Source organism: Peromyscus californicus, unplaced genomic scaffold (genome assembly GCF_007827085.1).
Source record: "Peromyscus californicus insignis strain IS unplaced genomic scaffold, ASM782708v3 Scaffold_23__1_contigs__length_62951481, whole genome shotgun sequence".
Classification (NCBI taxonomy): domain Eukaryota; kingdom Metazoa; phylum Chordata; class Mammalia; order Rodentia; family Cricetidae; genus Peromyscus; species Peromyscus californicus.
The window spans coordinates 61,824,760-61,838,234 of record NW_026294534.1 but is presented as its reverse complement, the minus strand read 5'-3'; the positions used below and the strand labels follow the sequence as shown (position 1 = coordinate 61,838,234).

At 55.3% G+C, this 13,475-nt stretch overlaps 1 protein-coding gene across 1 annotated transcript in view; it reads right to left on the bottom strand.

Moving 5' to 3' along the window:
• Positions 1 to 264: 264 nt before the first annotated feature.
• Slc25a42 (solute carrier family 25 member 42) overlaps positions 265 to 13,475 on the bottom strand; it is a 30,150-nt gene continuing 16,939 nt past the window's right edge. Inside the window, exons 2-8 of the mRNA XM_052752672.1 lie at positions 10,468 to 10,580; positions 7,659 to 7,764; positions 6,574 to 6,599; positions 5,976 to 6,142; positions 5,438 to 5,554; positions 4,135 to 4,286; positions 265 to 2,288 (exon numbers count right to left, since the gene is read on the bottom strand). Coding sequence (XP_052608632.1) covers positions 1,981 to 2,288; positions 4,135 to 4,286; positions 5,438 to 5,554; positions 5,976 to 6,142; positions 6,574 to 6,599; positions 7,659 to 7,764; positions 10,468 to 10,548 — 957 coding nt within the window. The 5' untranslated portion in view covers positions 10,549 to 10,580 and the 3' untranslated portion in view covers positions 265 to 1,980. The remainder of the gene's footprint in view (positions 2,289 to 4,134; positions 4,287 to 5,437; positions 5,555 to 5,975; positions 6,143 to 6,573; positions 6,600 to 7,658; positions 7,765 to 10,467; positions 10,581 to 13,475) is intronic.

The window sequence follows — 13,475 nt, the reverse complement described above, 5'->3', positions numbered from 1 at the left end:
AAGAGCACTGGCTGCTCTTGCAGAGAACCCAGGTTCAGTTCTGAGCACCCACATGGCAGCTCATGATCATCTGCAATTCCAGTCTCAGAGAATCTGATGTCCTCTTCTGGCCTCCTTAGGCACCAGGCATGCACAGTCAGACAGACATGCAGGCGAAGCACCCATATACAAAATATTTAAGAGAGCCAAATAGCCCGGGCCCTGTCTCAGGGCTGAAGTTCACAGTATGGGGGAGGGGCCAGAGTTGAAGAAGTGAGAAGCAGAAATTATTTAAATTTTTATTAAATATACTCTCTTGGCACAAATCTTTAAAATATATAAACATTATATATAAACAATGTTTTCATGGCATCAAAATAGAACTCCAGACTGGACAGTGACCATGGGAGAGGGCAGCCACAGAGGCCAAGAGGCCCAGGCCAGAGCTACTGGGAGGCATATGGGCAAGCAGATCAGGGACCTGTGACATCCTCGCCTCTCCCACCCAGCCGGCTGCCCGATGCAGGGCTCTGCCCAGCCATCTACATGGTGCCACCTGTCCTATCCAACCTCCTGGTGTGGGGTGCCCTGCCTCTCTCCACCTCAGTATGGGGGCCAGGCAAGGAACAGAGTGGGCAGTACACTCATAAGAGGATGAGGGTGGTCCCTCATAGCCACCACAGGGTGCCTGGTGACATGGGGATGGCCCGTCACCTTCTGCGAAGGAGGCAGGGAGATGGCCGAGCATCACAGGCACAAGGTAAGAAATAGAGGAAGAGAAGGACTGCAGTCCAGACTGAAATGCCGGGGGTCAAGCCACCCTGTGCAGGCCCCACGTGTGATGGCTGCCATCCAGCTGTGGGGCCAACACCTAGCTCACCTCTGAGCCAGAACTGGATTGCACAGGGTAGGGGTTTGTGTGTGCAGACCTGCGCCAGGATAAGTTGAAAACTAGAATCTAGAGGCAAGAGGACTGCTGCAGGTTGGAGGCTAGCCCAGGTGACCCACTGAGGGGCATGCTAGCCATGGCTTCTGGGGGGGGGGCTGTCTCAAAGACCCCAAATCAAGAACCCAGGCCCCAGGAAAGGCATGAAGTCCCTGTGACACATCGGGGACCCCAGGAGAGTTCTTGAGATCAGCCGGTGGTCCCCAGGTGCCCAAGTCACTCTGCACTCATTCTCACAGGCCACGCTGCCCATCTTGGGCCTTCATTTGGCCTCACTGAATGACAGCCTGGGTGGGGACCAGGGACCCTCAGAAGGCCCAGAGTTCGGGGTTGGGCAGTTTCAGGAGTTTGCGCCCCATTCCATGGGCGCTGTGCAAACAAAAGCCGTTGGGCCTGCATGGTGGCCCGGGTAACGTGCTTTGGAAGACATCCCAGGTGAGGGAGACCCACATGGGCATTTCCAGTGGGGCCTGTACCCGCCCGCACCTCCTGCCTGGTGGCCGTGGAGCCTCCTGGAAAAGTTACAAGCCAGGTAGTTGGCAACGATCAGGTGCAGCCCTCAGGAATGGGATGGGCACAGTGCTCTGGGGGGAAAGCTATGTGGGCAAGAGCAGCCATCTGTCACCTGGGAGAGGATGAGCAGCATGGTGGAGGGCTGAGGGACACAGGTACAGCCACCACTGAGCAAGCTGCGACCCCCCAGTGTGTGGCTTTGAGAGAAGGGCCGTCACATCTGCAGGCCAGGCACGGTTGTAGCAAGAAGGGCTGGGCTCTGAGCCCAGTGTGCTAGTGGGCACTAGAATCAGCAGCAGGCCAGCAGGTGCAGCTGACCCCTTAGGGGCCTTTGGGTAACACTCCTGGGAGACTCACCGGCCACTAGCAAGGAGCTGAAGGGAGGGAGGGGCACAACCAAGATCCATCACCACTTTGCTATGGGCTCTCGGGGCCCCAAGCCAGGTCCCACCCTCCTGCCCATCCTCAAGGTACCATCAGGGCTGCCAGTGTACAGCTGCATGCCCTCAATCCACCAGCTCACCAACCACTGTTGTGTGGGCCTAGCTCTGCAGCCGGCGCAGCAGGATCTGCATGAGGTCAAAAGTGGTGAAGCTGATTCCCACAGCAATCGGGCCCTTCAGCCAGTTCATGCTCAGGCCCTTGTAGAGGCCCCGAACCGCACCCTCCTCACGCACGATGGATCGCAGAGTGCTCAGGATGGAGCCATGCTGGTGGCCTGTGACACCCGCCGTCTGCATGCGCCGCCGCACCACGTCCAGAGGGTAGGAGGCTGACTGCCCGATAAGGCCAGCACAGGCCCCGAAGACCATGCGCTCAAAGGGGTAGGGCTGCGGGCGGCCACTGTACTCTGCAGGGCAGAGGGCACATGAGTGCCACACTTGCAGAGCAAAGACCCCACTTACAGGCCACCCTCTCTATGGGGAATGGGACCCAGGGATTCATGTAGGCCAGATCAGTGTTCTGCCACCGAGCCACACCCCAGCCTAATATAAGACACATTTTACAGCAGTGAGACTTATAACGTTACCTAGGCTACATGTACAACAGTTCTACAGGGACACAGTTTTCAGTGCCCTTCGTCTGTGGGGGTGCGTCCTAAGATTCCCCACGGAAGCTTTGAATCCCTAAGAATACAGGGTACACAGACGACGTCCTTCTACATGCAGGACGTACCTCTGCCTGACTTCAAAAAACTAATGGGGGCCGGGCGGTGGTGGCGCACGCCTTTAATCCCAGCACTCGGGAGGCAGAGCCAGGCGGATCTCTGTGAGTTCGAGGCCAGCCTGGACTACCAAGTGAGTTCCAGGAAAGGCGCAAAGCTACACAGAGAAACCCTGTCTCGAAAAACCAAAAAAAAAAAAAAAAAAAAAAAAAAAAAAAACTAATGGGGAATGCAGTGATGTGCAGGGACATCTTAGTGTCCTGTTGGGGGCTGCAGGCATGGCTCCATAGAGCAAAGGCCCAGCACAGCCCACACCATGGGAAAGGAAGATGCCAGTCTGCTGCTGTGGATTCTAGGGTCACGGCGGCCAGAGGTCACCAAGCACCTGCGGCAGGTACAGCCCAGGCTCAAGTAACCTCGGATGACAGGCTCTACTGGCGGTTGGGGTCCCGTGACAGTCTCACTGGGTAGCCCAGACTGGCCTCCACCTCATGCCATCCTCCTGCCTCAGCCTCCTGAGCGGGACGGCAGGCATGAGCCACCACACACAGCTAGACCGAAAGGGATTTAACAGCCTGTATCTGTACTGTGTGCAGACTTTCTTCTTTTCGGAGTTGCCAGCTGAACACAGTGTGCAGCTGGGCACACAGCATCCCCGCATCTAGCGGCCTGCCTTGCTGCCCTGGCCGAGCTGTGGGAGGAGGTGCGGGCTCTACACAAACACTGAACCGCTGCACAGAAGGGGCCGTGAGGGTCCAAGAAAGCCCCACAGACAGGCCACTATCCTGCCAACCAATTGAGTTTTTCATACAGGGTCTTGTTATGGAGCACAGGCTGGCCTTGATCCTGCAGCAATCTTGTCTCATTCTCCTGACTGCTCAGATCCCAGGTACACCCACAGTCCCAGTGAGAGGCCTCAGCTCCCCCAGAGACTTACTACTTAACAAGAACACCTGGGGACGGGGCTGCTGCCTGTTTGCAGGTGTCTCCCTCCAGTTCAAGAGGCTCTGGGTTTTAGTTTTTGTTTTTTTTTTTTTGGTTTTTCGAGACAGGGTTTCTCTGTGTAGCTTTGCGCCTTTCCTGGAACTCACTTGGTAGTCCAGGCTGGCCTCGAACTCACAGAGATCCACCTGGCTCTGCCTCCCGAGTGCTGGGATTAAAGGCGTGCGCCACCACCGCCCGGCTCTGGGTTTTAGTTTTATCCCTAGCACCTCCTAGGATGAGTGTGGGAGACAGCCTGTGACCCCAGTGCTGGAGATGTGGAGGAAGGAGAAAGGCAGAATTTAAGGTCTTTGTTGGCTGCAAGGCAAACCTGAGGCCAGCCTGGGTTACATCGTGAGACCTTTTCTAAAGAACTGAATAAAAATGAATGGACGCATTAAAGGCTACAACCCAAGCTCCTGCGTTCCACCTGACACAGGACGTCTTTGAATTGGGCTCTGGGTCCCTGCCTGTCCTCCTGTGTGGCTCTGGATGAGGTAGAGTCCACAGGGACAGCTCCCCGAAATCCCACCTCTCCATCTCTCCTTACCTCGGTGCAGGCTCTTCAGTGACTCGTATGTAAAGAAGCTGAGCCCCGCGTAGGGAATGACACCCAGCACAGTGGGTATGAACCCGAAGTACAGGGTCTTCAGCCCTTCCTCTCTTGAGATGCGGATAAAGACGTGAAAGATGTTGCCGTACCTGCCGAGACCATGTGACAGGGCTTAGTGCCTGCACCCCATTCACTCCTCCTGTCTAGGAGAATGAGGGAACTCCATGGAGACAAGACTACCTGCTCTGCCAGATACAGGGCTGGTACCAATGCCCTGTGCATGTGCCAGGCAAGTGTCCTAGTACCTGAGCTGCTAAGGAGACCAGGCTGGCTTTGAACTCACAGAGACCCTCATATCTCTGCCCTCCAGCTCTAGTTTTTCTGTTTGTTTTGAAGCAGGGCCTCACTATATAGGACTGGCTGACCTGGAGTTATCTATGTAGACCAGGCTGGCCTCGAACTCATAGGTATCTGTCTGCTTCTGCTAGAATTATATGTGGCACTACCCCTCTCCCTACACACCTGGCTCTCTCTCTCTTAGTGTGTATGGGTGTTTTGCCTACATGTAGGTCTACACACACATTGGAAGAGGACAGAAGAGGGCATCTGATCTCCTGGAACTAGAGTTACAGACAGTTGTGAGCCACCACATGGGTGCTGGGTATCGTCAAACCCGGGTCTCTGCAAGAGCAGCCAGTGGTCCTCACTGCTCAGCCACCTCTCCAGTCCTGTTCTTAGGGTACTTGTTTATTGCCTTGTTTGTTGAGAGGGGTCTGGATCTGTGACCCAGGCTGAGCTGGGAACCCTGATGCTACTTCTGCCTCCCTAGTGTCTGGCTCACAGGTGTGTCCCACTGTGCCCAGTTTCTTATTTGGTTTTGCTTGTTGTTGTTTTTAGACATTTAATTATTTACTGTGGAGCAAGGGTTGCCGGTGGCCCTGAGCACAGATGCAGACCAGAGGTCAGCTTTGGGGTCCATCTTCAAGGGCTGCTGACCCTTGGCTTTTTGATTGTTTTGTTCAGAGACAGGGTTTCTCTGTGCAGTCCTGGCTGTCCTGGAACTCACTCTGTAGCCCAGGCTGGCCTCGAACTCACAGAGATCTGCCTGCCTCTGCCTCCTGAGTGCTGGGACTAAAGGTGTGCGCCACCACGGCCCGCTACCCTTAGGTATTCTTTGAGATACAATGATGCTTTCTGGAACCCTGCAGAATCTCACTCATTGGAAGGATCCCCAGTGAGCACCCCCACATACACCTCTGTTGGTAACAGCAGCCAGCATGGATCCCATGGCGGGACTCACATTTCCTTGGGCGTCACAGCCATCCTCGCTCTGACCAGGTCCAGAGGGTAAGTGAGGGAAGCAGCTGTGGTTCCTGCCAGGGCTCCAGCCAAGAGGCGGGGCCATGGGGGCAGGGCTCTGCAGACAAGCAGAATAAGCTGAGGCCTGGGTAGGGACAGGGGATGCCCACACCTCAGCCTTTGAGGTACAGAAGAACAGGGGCCCAGGAGGATTCCAAGTGGCTGAGCTTATGGGGTCATTTAGGTCAGTGTCAAATGCAACCTCCGGTCTCCCTCCCCGTGTGCAGGAGTGCCTTCCCTAAGGCTGGGGCTACATGGTGCCCTGCACCTGTGGGAATCAGGTCTGGACAGTCAGAGGGATAATTAAATGACAGTTGAGACAGCACAGGGGAAGGAAGGGAGGGTGGGGTGAAGGATGAGGCGGGGAGGCTGTGGTCCTATAGGAGGTGCTAGTGAGGGGCACAGCCTGGGCAAAGAGGAGCCGAAGGGGGCGGGGTGATTTGTGAGGAGGGGCAGGTCCCGGTGGGCAGGAGCCTTACTCTCCACGGAAGCCATAGTAGTGGCCCAGGACACGCTTGTACTCCTCGTGAGCGCTGAACTGGATGGCAGCATATGGAATCACTCGAACCATGGTGGCCGAGTTCCCACGCCATAGGCTGAGGAAGCCCTCATTGAGGTAGGTGAAGTAGAGGAGCCGGAAGGCCTCCTGGAGAAGATGGGGGGTCAGCACTTCTTTGCCACCACCGGCCCTGGGTGCACTCTGCGGGCAGCACCCTCAGATGCAGAGGGTGGGTGGTGGCACCCCTCACTGGGCCTGCCCAGCTAGCAGCAGCCTGAGCTGTGATCACCTGGGCTCCCTGCACCCTGCTTTCAGGCCCCCTCAGACGCTGGATTGTGTCTAGTGATGGACAGAATCTGGGCGGCAGGGCTGGCTGGGAGCCCAGCACACAGCACACGGTTGTTGATCCAACAGTGACGCCTTCCAAAAACGTTCTAGAAACAGGCTTCCAAGTCCCACCCCACAGGTGTGTGTTAGGGTGGCAGGGCAGCAGCCTTCACTCCTCCCAGGAGACCTGTGCACGCTGGGCTCCTGGGAAACTCCCAGACCTCCCGCTCCTAGGCCCTGTAGCAGCTCACCTTGGCAGAAAATCTTTTCGAAGACACTGGAACAAACAAAAGCACAGAGACCATGAGATGTAACGGTCAGGCTCCTGGCTCTGGGGCCTGGCCCTCGCTTTGCATTGGTGTGGGCGGTGGACGGGAATGCAGTAGGGTGGGGTGCTCTGCCCAGGACCCAGGAGGGGTAGTGGAGCCAGCACAGGCCGCCTAAGAATGGCAAGGGGCTTGGGCAGAAGCTGTGAGGCTGTGTGTTGGGGATGTACACTTGGAAGGGACCCCAGTTCTCTGGCCCTGCTGCCAGCCCCGAACCTGAGCCTCCCCAGGACAAGTGCCAAGGCTATCTTGGTCTGCTGTTCTTCATGCCCCCATCTAGCACAGGAGCACTAGCTTGCCTCCCCACGGCCCCCACACGCCGGCCTCGCTCCACACTACATGTCTTTAGTCACCATATGGGCCAAGAGGCTGAGCTATGTAGGCCAGAAGGGCTTGTGGGAAAGATCCAGAAGTATAGGCCCCAAGGCTGAGGAGATCCCTGCCCAAGGCCTGGAGCCACAGCCATGCTCAGACTGCAGGTGACAGGGATGAAGATGGTCACACAGAGGCCTGCTCTTTCTCTAGTCATCCCTCCATCTCCTGAGCAGCCAGGGGACCCAGCGAGTATCAGCAGCACCGGGGCACAGTGGTGGTGGAGAGCCCCTCTCCCAGAAGCTGAGGGAGGCTGCCATCATTTGACCATTGGCAGGAGGCTCAGCCCCAAAAGTTACATCCACGTCCTCATCCAGGCCCCCGAAAAGGTGACTGGGTTTGTAAACAAAGACTGTGGGTGTGGCAGACTCAAGGTACAGGCAGGTGACCCCCAGCAGTGACTGGTATCTCTGAAGAACATGGGCTGGGTGTGGTATCAAAGACATGGGATCCCAGCACTTAGGAGGCTGAGGCAGAAGGATTTCTTCAAATTCAAGGCCAACCTGAACTCTAAAGTGAATCTGAAGCTGGTCTGGGCTACAATATGAGACTAAGTGTAAGTCTTGGGGCTGTGGAGAGAAAGGGGAGGCGACCCCTGGTGCTTCCATATTGCACAAGGGCAGAAGCACGGGCCTTACCTTGGAAGATGATCTTGGTTCGGTCCAGGGGGGCGACCGCTGTCTTGGCAAGCGCACCGGCCAGGGCTCCGGACAGCAGGGAACTGAGCACTTGCCTGTGGTCTCTCTACAACAGAGCACCAGGTCACCGGCTCAGAAAGCAAAGTGGTCACGGCCGCACAGAGGCTGGAGGGGATGCTCACCCGAGGACCAAGACCCGGAGAAGCACCAAGTCCTTTCGTGGTGGTGTGCATGAGTGCACCTGTACGTGTGGAGGCCCGAGGCCAGCATTGGGTGTTCTCCTCCATCACTGGTGCTTCTCAGTGGATCTGGGGCTTCCTGACTCGGCTAGACTGGATGGTGAGCAGGCTCCAGGCTCCTCCAGTCTACATGCCTCCCTGCCTTAGCCTGGCCTCACAGACACATGCTGTCGTGGTTCCACACAGGTCCTGGGGTCTGAACTCAGGTCTCCAAGCTTGAAAAGCCATCTCCCTCAGCCCTTTTTCCTTGTCCTCCTCCTCCTCCTCCTCCTCCTCCTCCTCCTCCTCCTCCTCCTCCTCCTCCTTCTTCTTCTTCTTCTTTCTTCTTCTTCTTCTTCTTCTTCTTTTGTTTTTATTTTGAGACAGGGCCCCTCCGTGCAATCATGGCTGGCCTGGAACCTGCTTACGTAGACCAGGATGGCTTCAAACTGACAGAGATCCTCCTGCTTCTGCCTCCGGAGCACTGGGATTAAAGGCGTGTGCCATGTGGTTCCTTCCCCCACCCCCCACACACTTTGAGCCAGGACCTTGCTCCATAGCCCAGACTGTCCTAAATCCTCAGCTACCCAAGTGTACATCCCTGGCCCACCTCAGTCCCTATTCAGCCTCAGTGTCATTTGAAATCCTGCTTGGCCTTGTGCAGTTAACCTCTTGGGGGTGAGGCTGACAGTTACCCCTGCAAGTTGTCCTGAGCTGTCCTTCCAACTTCCTGGTTTTCAAACCCCCTTGTGCAATCCCTGGCTTCCCATTCCCACCCTTGTTTGTATAACTACAGCGTGGCATTTTGAAGCCAATTTTATTTATTTATTTATTCTTTTTAAAATTTATTTATTTATTTATTTTTGAGACAAGGTTTCTCTATGTAGCCCTGGCTGTCCTGGAACTCGCTCTGTAGACCATGCTGGTCTTGAACTCAGAGATCTGCCTGCCTCTGTTCCTGAGTGCTAGGATTAAAGGTGTGCCACTACCACGCAGTACTGGAGCCAAAATTTGGAGCTGAGATCACAGGTGTGCACACTGTGCCCAGCTGGTAATTAGCCCCTCCATGGGGCTACCATAAGGGCAGAACAGCACACAAGCAATGGCTAGCAGGCAATGTTGGGGATCCAGTAGCCAGCAAGGGGGTGATGTTGGGAGTCCAGTGGTCACCAGGGGGTGATGTTGGGAGTTCAGTGGCCACCAGGGGGTGATGCTGGGGATCCAGTGGCCACCAGGGGACAGTGTTGGGGATCCAGTAGCTAGCAAGGGGGTGATGTTGGGAGTCCAGTGGCCAGCAGGGGGCAATGTTGGGAGTCCAGTGGCCAGCAGAGAGTGATGTTGGGGGTGTCCAGTGGCCAGCAGGGGGTGATGTTCGGGGGTCCAGTGGCCAGCAGGGGGTGATGTTGGGGGTGTCCAGTGGCCAGCAGGGGGTGATGTTCGGGGGTCCAGTGGCCAGCAGGGGGTGATGTTGGTGGTCCACAGGCGGGGGGGGGGGGGGGGGGGGGTTGAGGTGAGTGATGACTGAGGGAGTTCACTGGTAGTGGTGTCTTCACTGGGTCCCGGGGTGGATGGGGGGTGGGGGGTGGGCAAGAGCTGTACTGGAGGCTCTCTGGAATGCTTAATGCTTTACATTCTGTCAGGCAGTCAGCTAGCCTCAGAAAGACTATGTATAAGTACCCTATTAGTGACTTCCCAGCTGGCTCTGGTGAGTGCATCCTCTTGTCCCCCTGGCAGTCCCAGGTGCCTCCTGTAACCCAGGGAAAGGTCAGAAGGACCACAGGGTACTGCCAGCTCAGCCACTGACCCCACGGACTTTGTGACTGTTGGTGTAGTGCTTGCCAGGCCTAGGGAGGCCTGCAGGCTGTGCCAGCCGGTGTTGTGAGTTCAGCAGGACATCACTGGCAGCGGATGCCCACAGGGAACAAGGGTGGCCTGAGCTGTTGCTTTGCTGTTGTCAAGGTTTTAGAGATGGGTTTTTGCTTTACAGCCCAAGCAGGCTGGGAACTTGTGACTCTCTGGCCTCAGACTCCTGAGGAGTGGGACCACAGAGGCACGCTAGCTTGCCCAGCACCACTCTCACTTTTAGAGGACAGTCTCCTTCAACTGCAGCAAGACCTGCCACCTGCTCTCCATTCTTTAGTCCCTGCTCTCCAGTGCCTCCTGCCAGCTGTTGGGTCTGGCGGGATTCATGCGTCAACTAGGCTTTGATGATGCCTCAGGAGCAGGTATCTTCTCGTGGTGCCTCACGGCCCTTGCTCACAATAAGCAAAGATAGAAATGGTACATGATATGTAAAGGAGTGAGGGTGGTAAGGACTGTACTGTGCTCTGCTGACCCAGTGAGGACCCCAGAGACCACCCTACAGCAGTGGTTCTCAATCTGTGGGTCCAGACCCCTTTGGATTGAATGACCCTTCCACAAGGGTCACCTAACACCATCAAAACCACAGCTATTACAATACAGTTAGGAAGTAGCAATGAAAATAATTGTATGGCTGGGGGTCACCACACACGAGGAGCTGTATTAAAGAGTCTCGGCATTAGGAAGGTTGAGAACCACTGTCCCACAGGGAGGGAGATGGCAGTACTTGCCTTTGAGGAGACGGACCCAGACAGAACAGTTTCGGCATCTTCACGCAGGCGCACCGAGCCTTCCTGCACACCATTACCCATCCCAGGCGCGCTGGACAGTGGGAGACTCAGTCCTGAGGAACGAGAAAGGCTGGGTAAGATGAGCAGGACTTGGCGGGATGGTGACTGTCCAACCAAGGGTGGCTTGGCTGTTGCCTTCCGAAGTTGACCAGGTCAGCGCCATGGCCTTTTCCTTACTGGACTCTTGGTTCTCCATTCCCAAGATGGAGAAGATGCCCTTGCTCTTGACGTTAGTCAGATGCTGAAGCCCCTGGGCCCTGGGCTGAGGGCTTCATAACAAACGTCTCTCTTTCCTGTCACTTGCACATGACCATCACAGTCTGTTTTCCTGATCTCGTGCTAGCAGAACCTGTATGCCCAGAGCACCGAGCACAGTCCCACCACCATCCAGGGTGGTCTTCCAGCATGAGTCTAGACCCAAGGGTTCTCTTCGACACCAGCTGCCTGTTCTCTGCAGAAAGAAGTTGCGTAAAGGAAGGCCTTGCTCCCTGCACTCTTCCCTGAAGACCTAGCCCAGCACAGCCACCTGTGTTCAGGCCCCACCTTCTCAGGACACTGGACCTCAGGGGGAAGCAGGGATGGAGGAATGACAGAGACGCCACTGTGCACCATTGTTCTTGGAGGTCTCAGTCTTCATGGTTTTGCACGATCTAATCACCAGACTTGGTGGTGCAGGACTGTCACCCTACCATTTGGGAGCTGAGGTGGAAGGACCTGAGTGAGCTTAAGGTCAGCCTGGCAACAGTAAAAAGTAAAGGAGAGGTGGGAGTGTGGCTCGGTGGGAGAACATTGGCCTGGAACCCATCACTGAGGGGCTCGGGGCGTGGCTCAGGGGAAGAGCCCCTGCCTAGACACCCCCCACCCCCACCCCCACCCGTAAGGGGCATGGCTCAGCAGTAGAGCTCTTTCTGGCCTGTAGAAGGTGCTAGTTTCTAACCCCAGTAACTTAAGAGAAAGAAGGAAGGGAAGAAAGAAAACACAAACACAAACAACAACTGAGGTTGGGACAGGAAGCATAACTGTGAGCTTGCAAGCAGTACGCTGAGGTGCTCAGAGAGGGCAATCCCAGGGTAGGAAACAGGAAGGTGGAAGCAGGACACGTGAGTCTCCAGGACTCCACACTGACTGAGTAGATGAGTAGGACGCTGCCGAGAGGAGAGAACTCTGCTGTGCGTGGAGCCCTGAACTCCCCAGAACTCACATGGTCGAAGGGAAACCCGACGAGCTGTCCTCTGACCTCCGTGTGTACACATGTGGGTGTAAGTGCTTTCTCTCTCTCACACACACAACCTCCACACAAATAAATGTAACAGAAAAAGTAAGTAAAGGTCCCCAGGAGGATGTGCAGGCTCTGAGCAGACAGGACATTATCGAATGTGCTTGTGCGTATGTGGACTCTGGGGGCCCTGAGGCAGGCTGTGCTCCACTGTGGTGTGACAAGAAGGGTCTTCCCTTCTGCCCTGACTCTCAAAACTCACCTCCCAGCGGAACTGTGAGAAACAGGACACACATGATGAAGGGGCAGTGACACAGGTGTGTCCTTGCCTAGTGCACGAAACTGTCTGACCAATAGCACGGCCAGGGAGGAGAATGAGTGCTTACGGAAAGAGGTCTGGAGCCAGGCAGGACTGTGCACACCTCTCACTTCAATGCTCAGGAGGAGTTCAAGGCCAGCCTGGGAAACACGAGACCTTGGTTTTTTGTTTTTTTGGTTTTTTTTTGTTTTTAAAAGAAGGACTAGCCTGTCCTGGTGCACACCTTTAATCCCAGCACTTGGGAAGCAGAGGTAGGTGAATCTCTGAGCTGAGATTCTACAGAGCAGTTCCAGCAGGCAGCCAGGACTACAAAAAAGAAAGAAAAAAAAAAAGAGAAGGAGTTTAGGGTATACCTCTGTGGTAGAGCTTTTCACGTGTAAGGCCCTGGGTTCTACCCCAGAGGAATGATAGGTTGACATGGATGGAATAAGATGTAGGGTCAGGAGGCAAGGAACAGATCAGATGCTGTCTTCGAAACCCGGTGAGGTCTCTGAACTCCAAGTCTGGCCCGAGTCCAGATAAGCCCCCTACAGAGCTTAACTTGACCCAGTTGATGAGTTAGAAAGTGATGCTGCTTTATAAAGCCAGGAGTACCCTGAAAACTCAGGCGGCTCTCACCAACTCCGATGACACTGCCACCCACCCTGCAGGTCTGTGGTACCTAGCCTGGGCACCTGTCTGTTTGCACATCCTGGGGCCCCAGCCCCTCAGGACACCGGCACTTCCTCTCAGCACCCAGACTCATGGATATCCCAAGAGGAGTAACAACAGCCCAAGAGTTACTTCTGATGCACTCCAGAGGATGAGGCAGGAGGATCATAAGCTCCAGACAAGCCTGTGCTCCACACTGAGACCTTGTCTCAACAACAGAAAAACAAGCGAAAGGAAGCTATTTCTGTCAATATTTACCCTGAGGACCGCCAGGCCAAAGCTCAGCCCAGCCTGGTGATCCAGGGCTCACTACTCCAGAACAGCTGACTTGCAAGTTCAGTTGTGTATTCCTCGGAGTCAGTATGGAGCTGAGCCCCTCAGGGAGCTGTGCTGTGGACAGAAAGCCATGCTCGTGAACCAGCCAACCACCATGCAGGGTGGGCTTATATGAGGGGCCAGAGTGGGTGCTGAGGATGAGATGGGGTCCCATGAGGATGAGGAGCTGCTGCAGAGCAGTAGACAATGCTTGCTGGGTTCCACATGCAGAACCTTCAAAAAAAAAAAAAAAAAACCCTACCGAGGGGCTGGAGAGATGGCTCAGCGGTTAAGAATGCTGGCTGCTGTGGTATTGTATTTCCCCAAATATTGTGCACGCTAATAAACTTATCTGGGGTCAGAGACAGAGCAGCCACGATATTAAACATGAGGATAGACAGTGGTAGCACATGCCTTTAATCCTAGCATTCCAGAGGCAGAAATCCA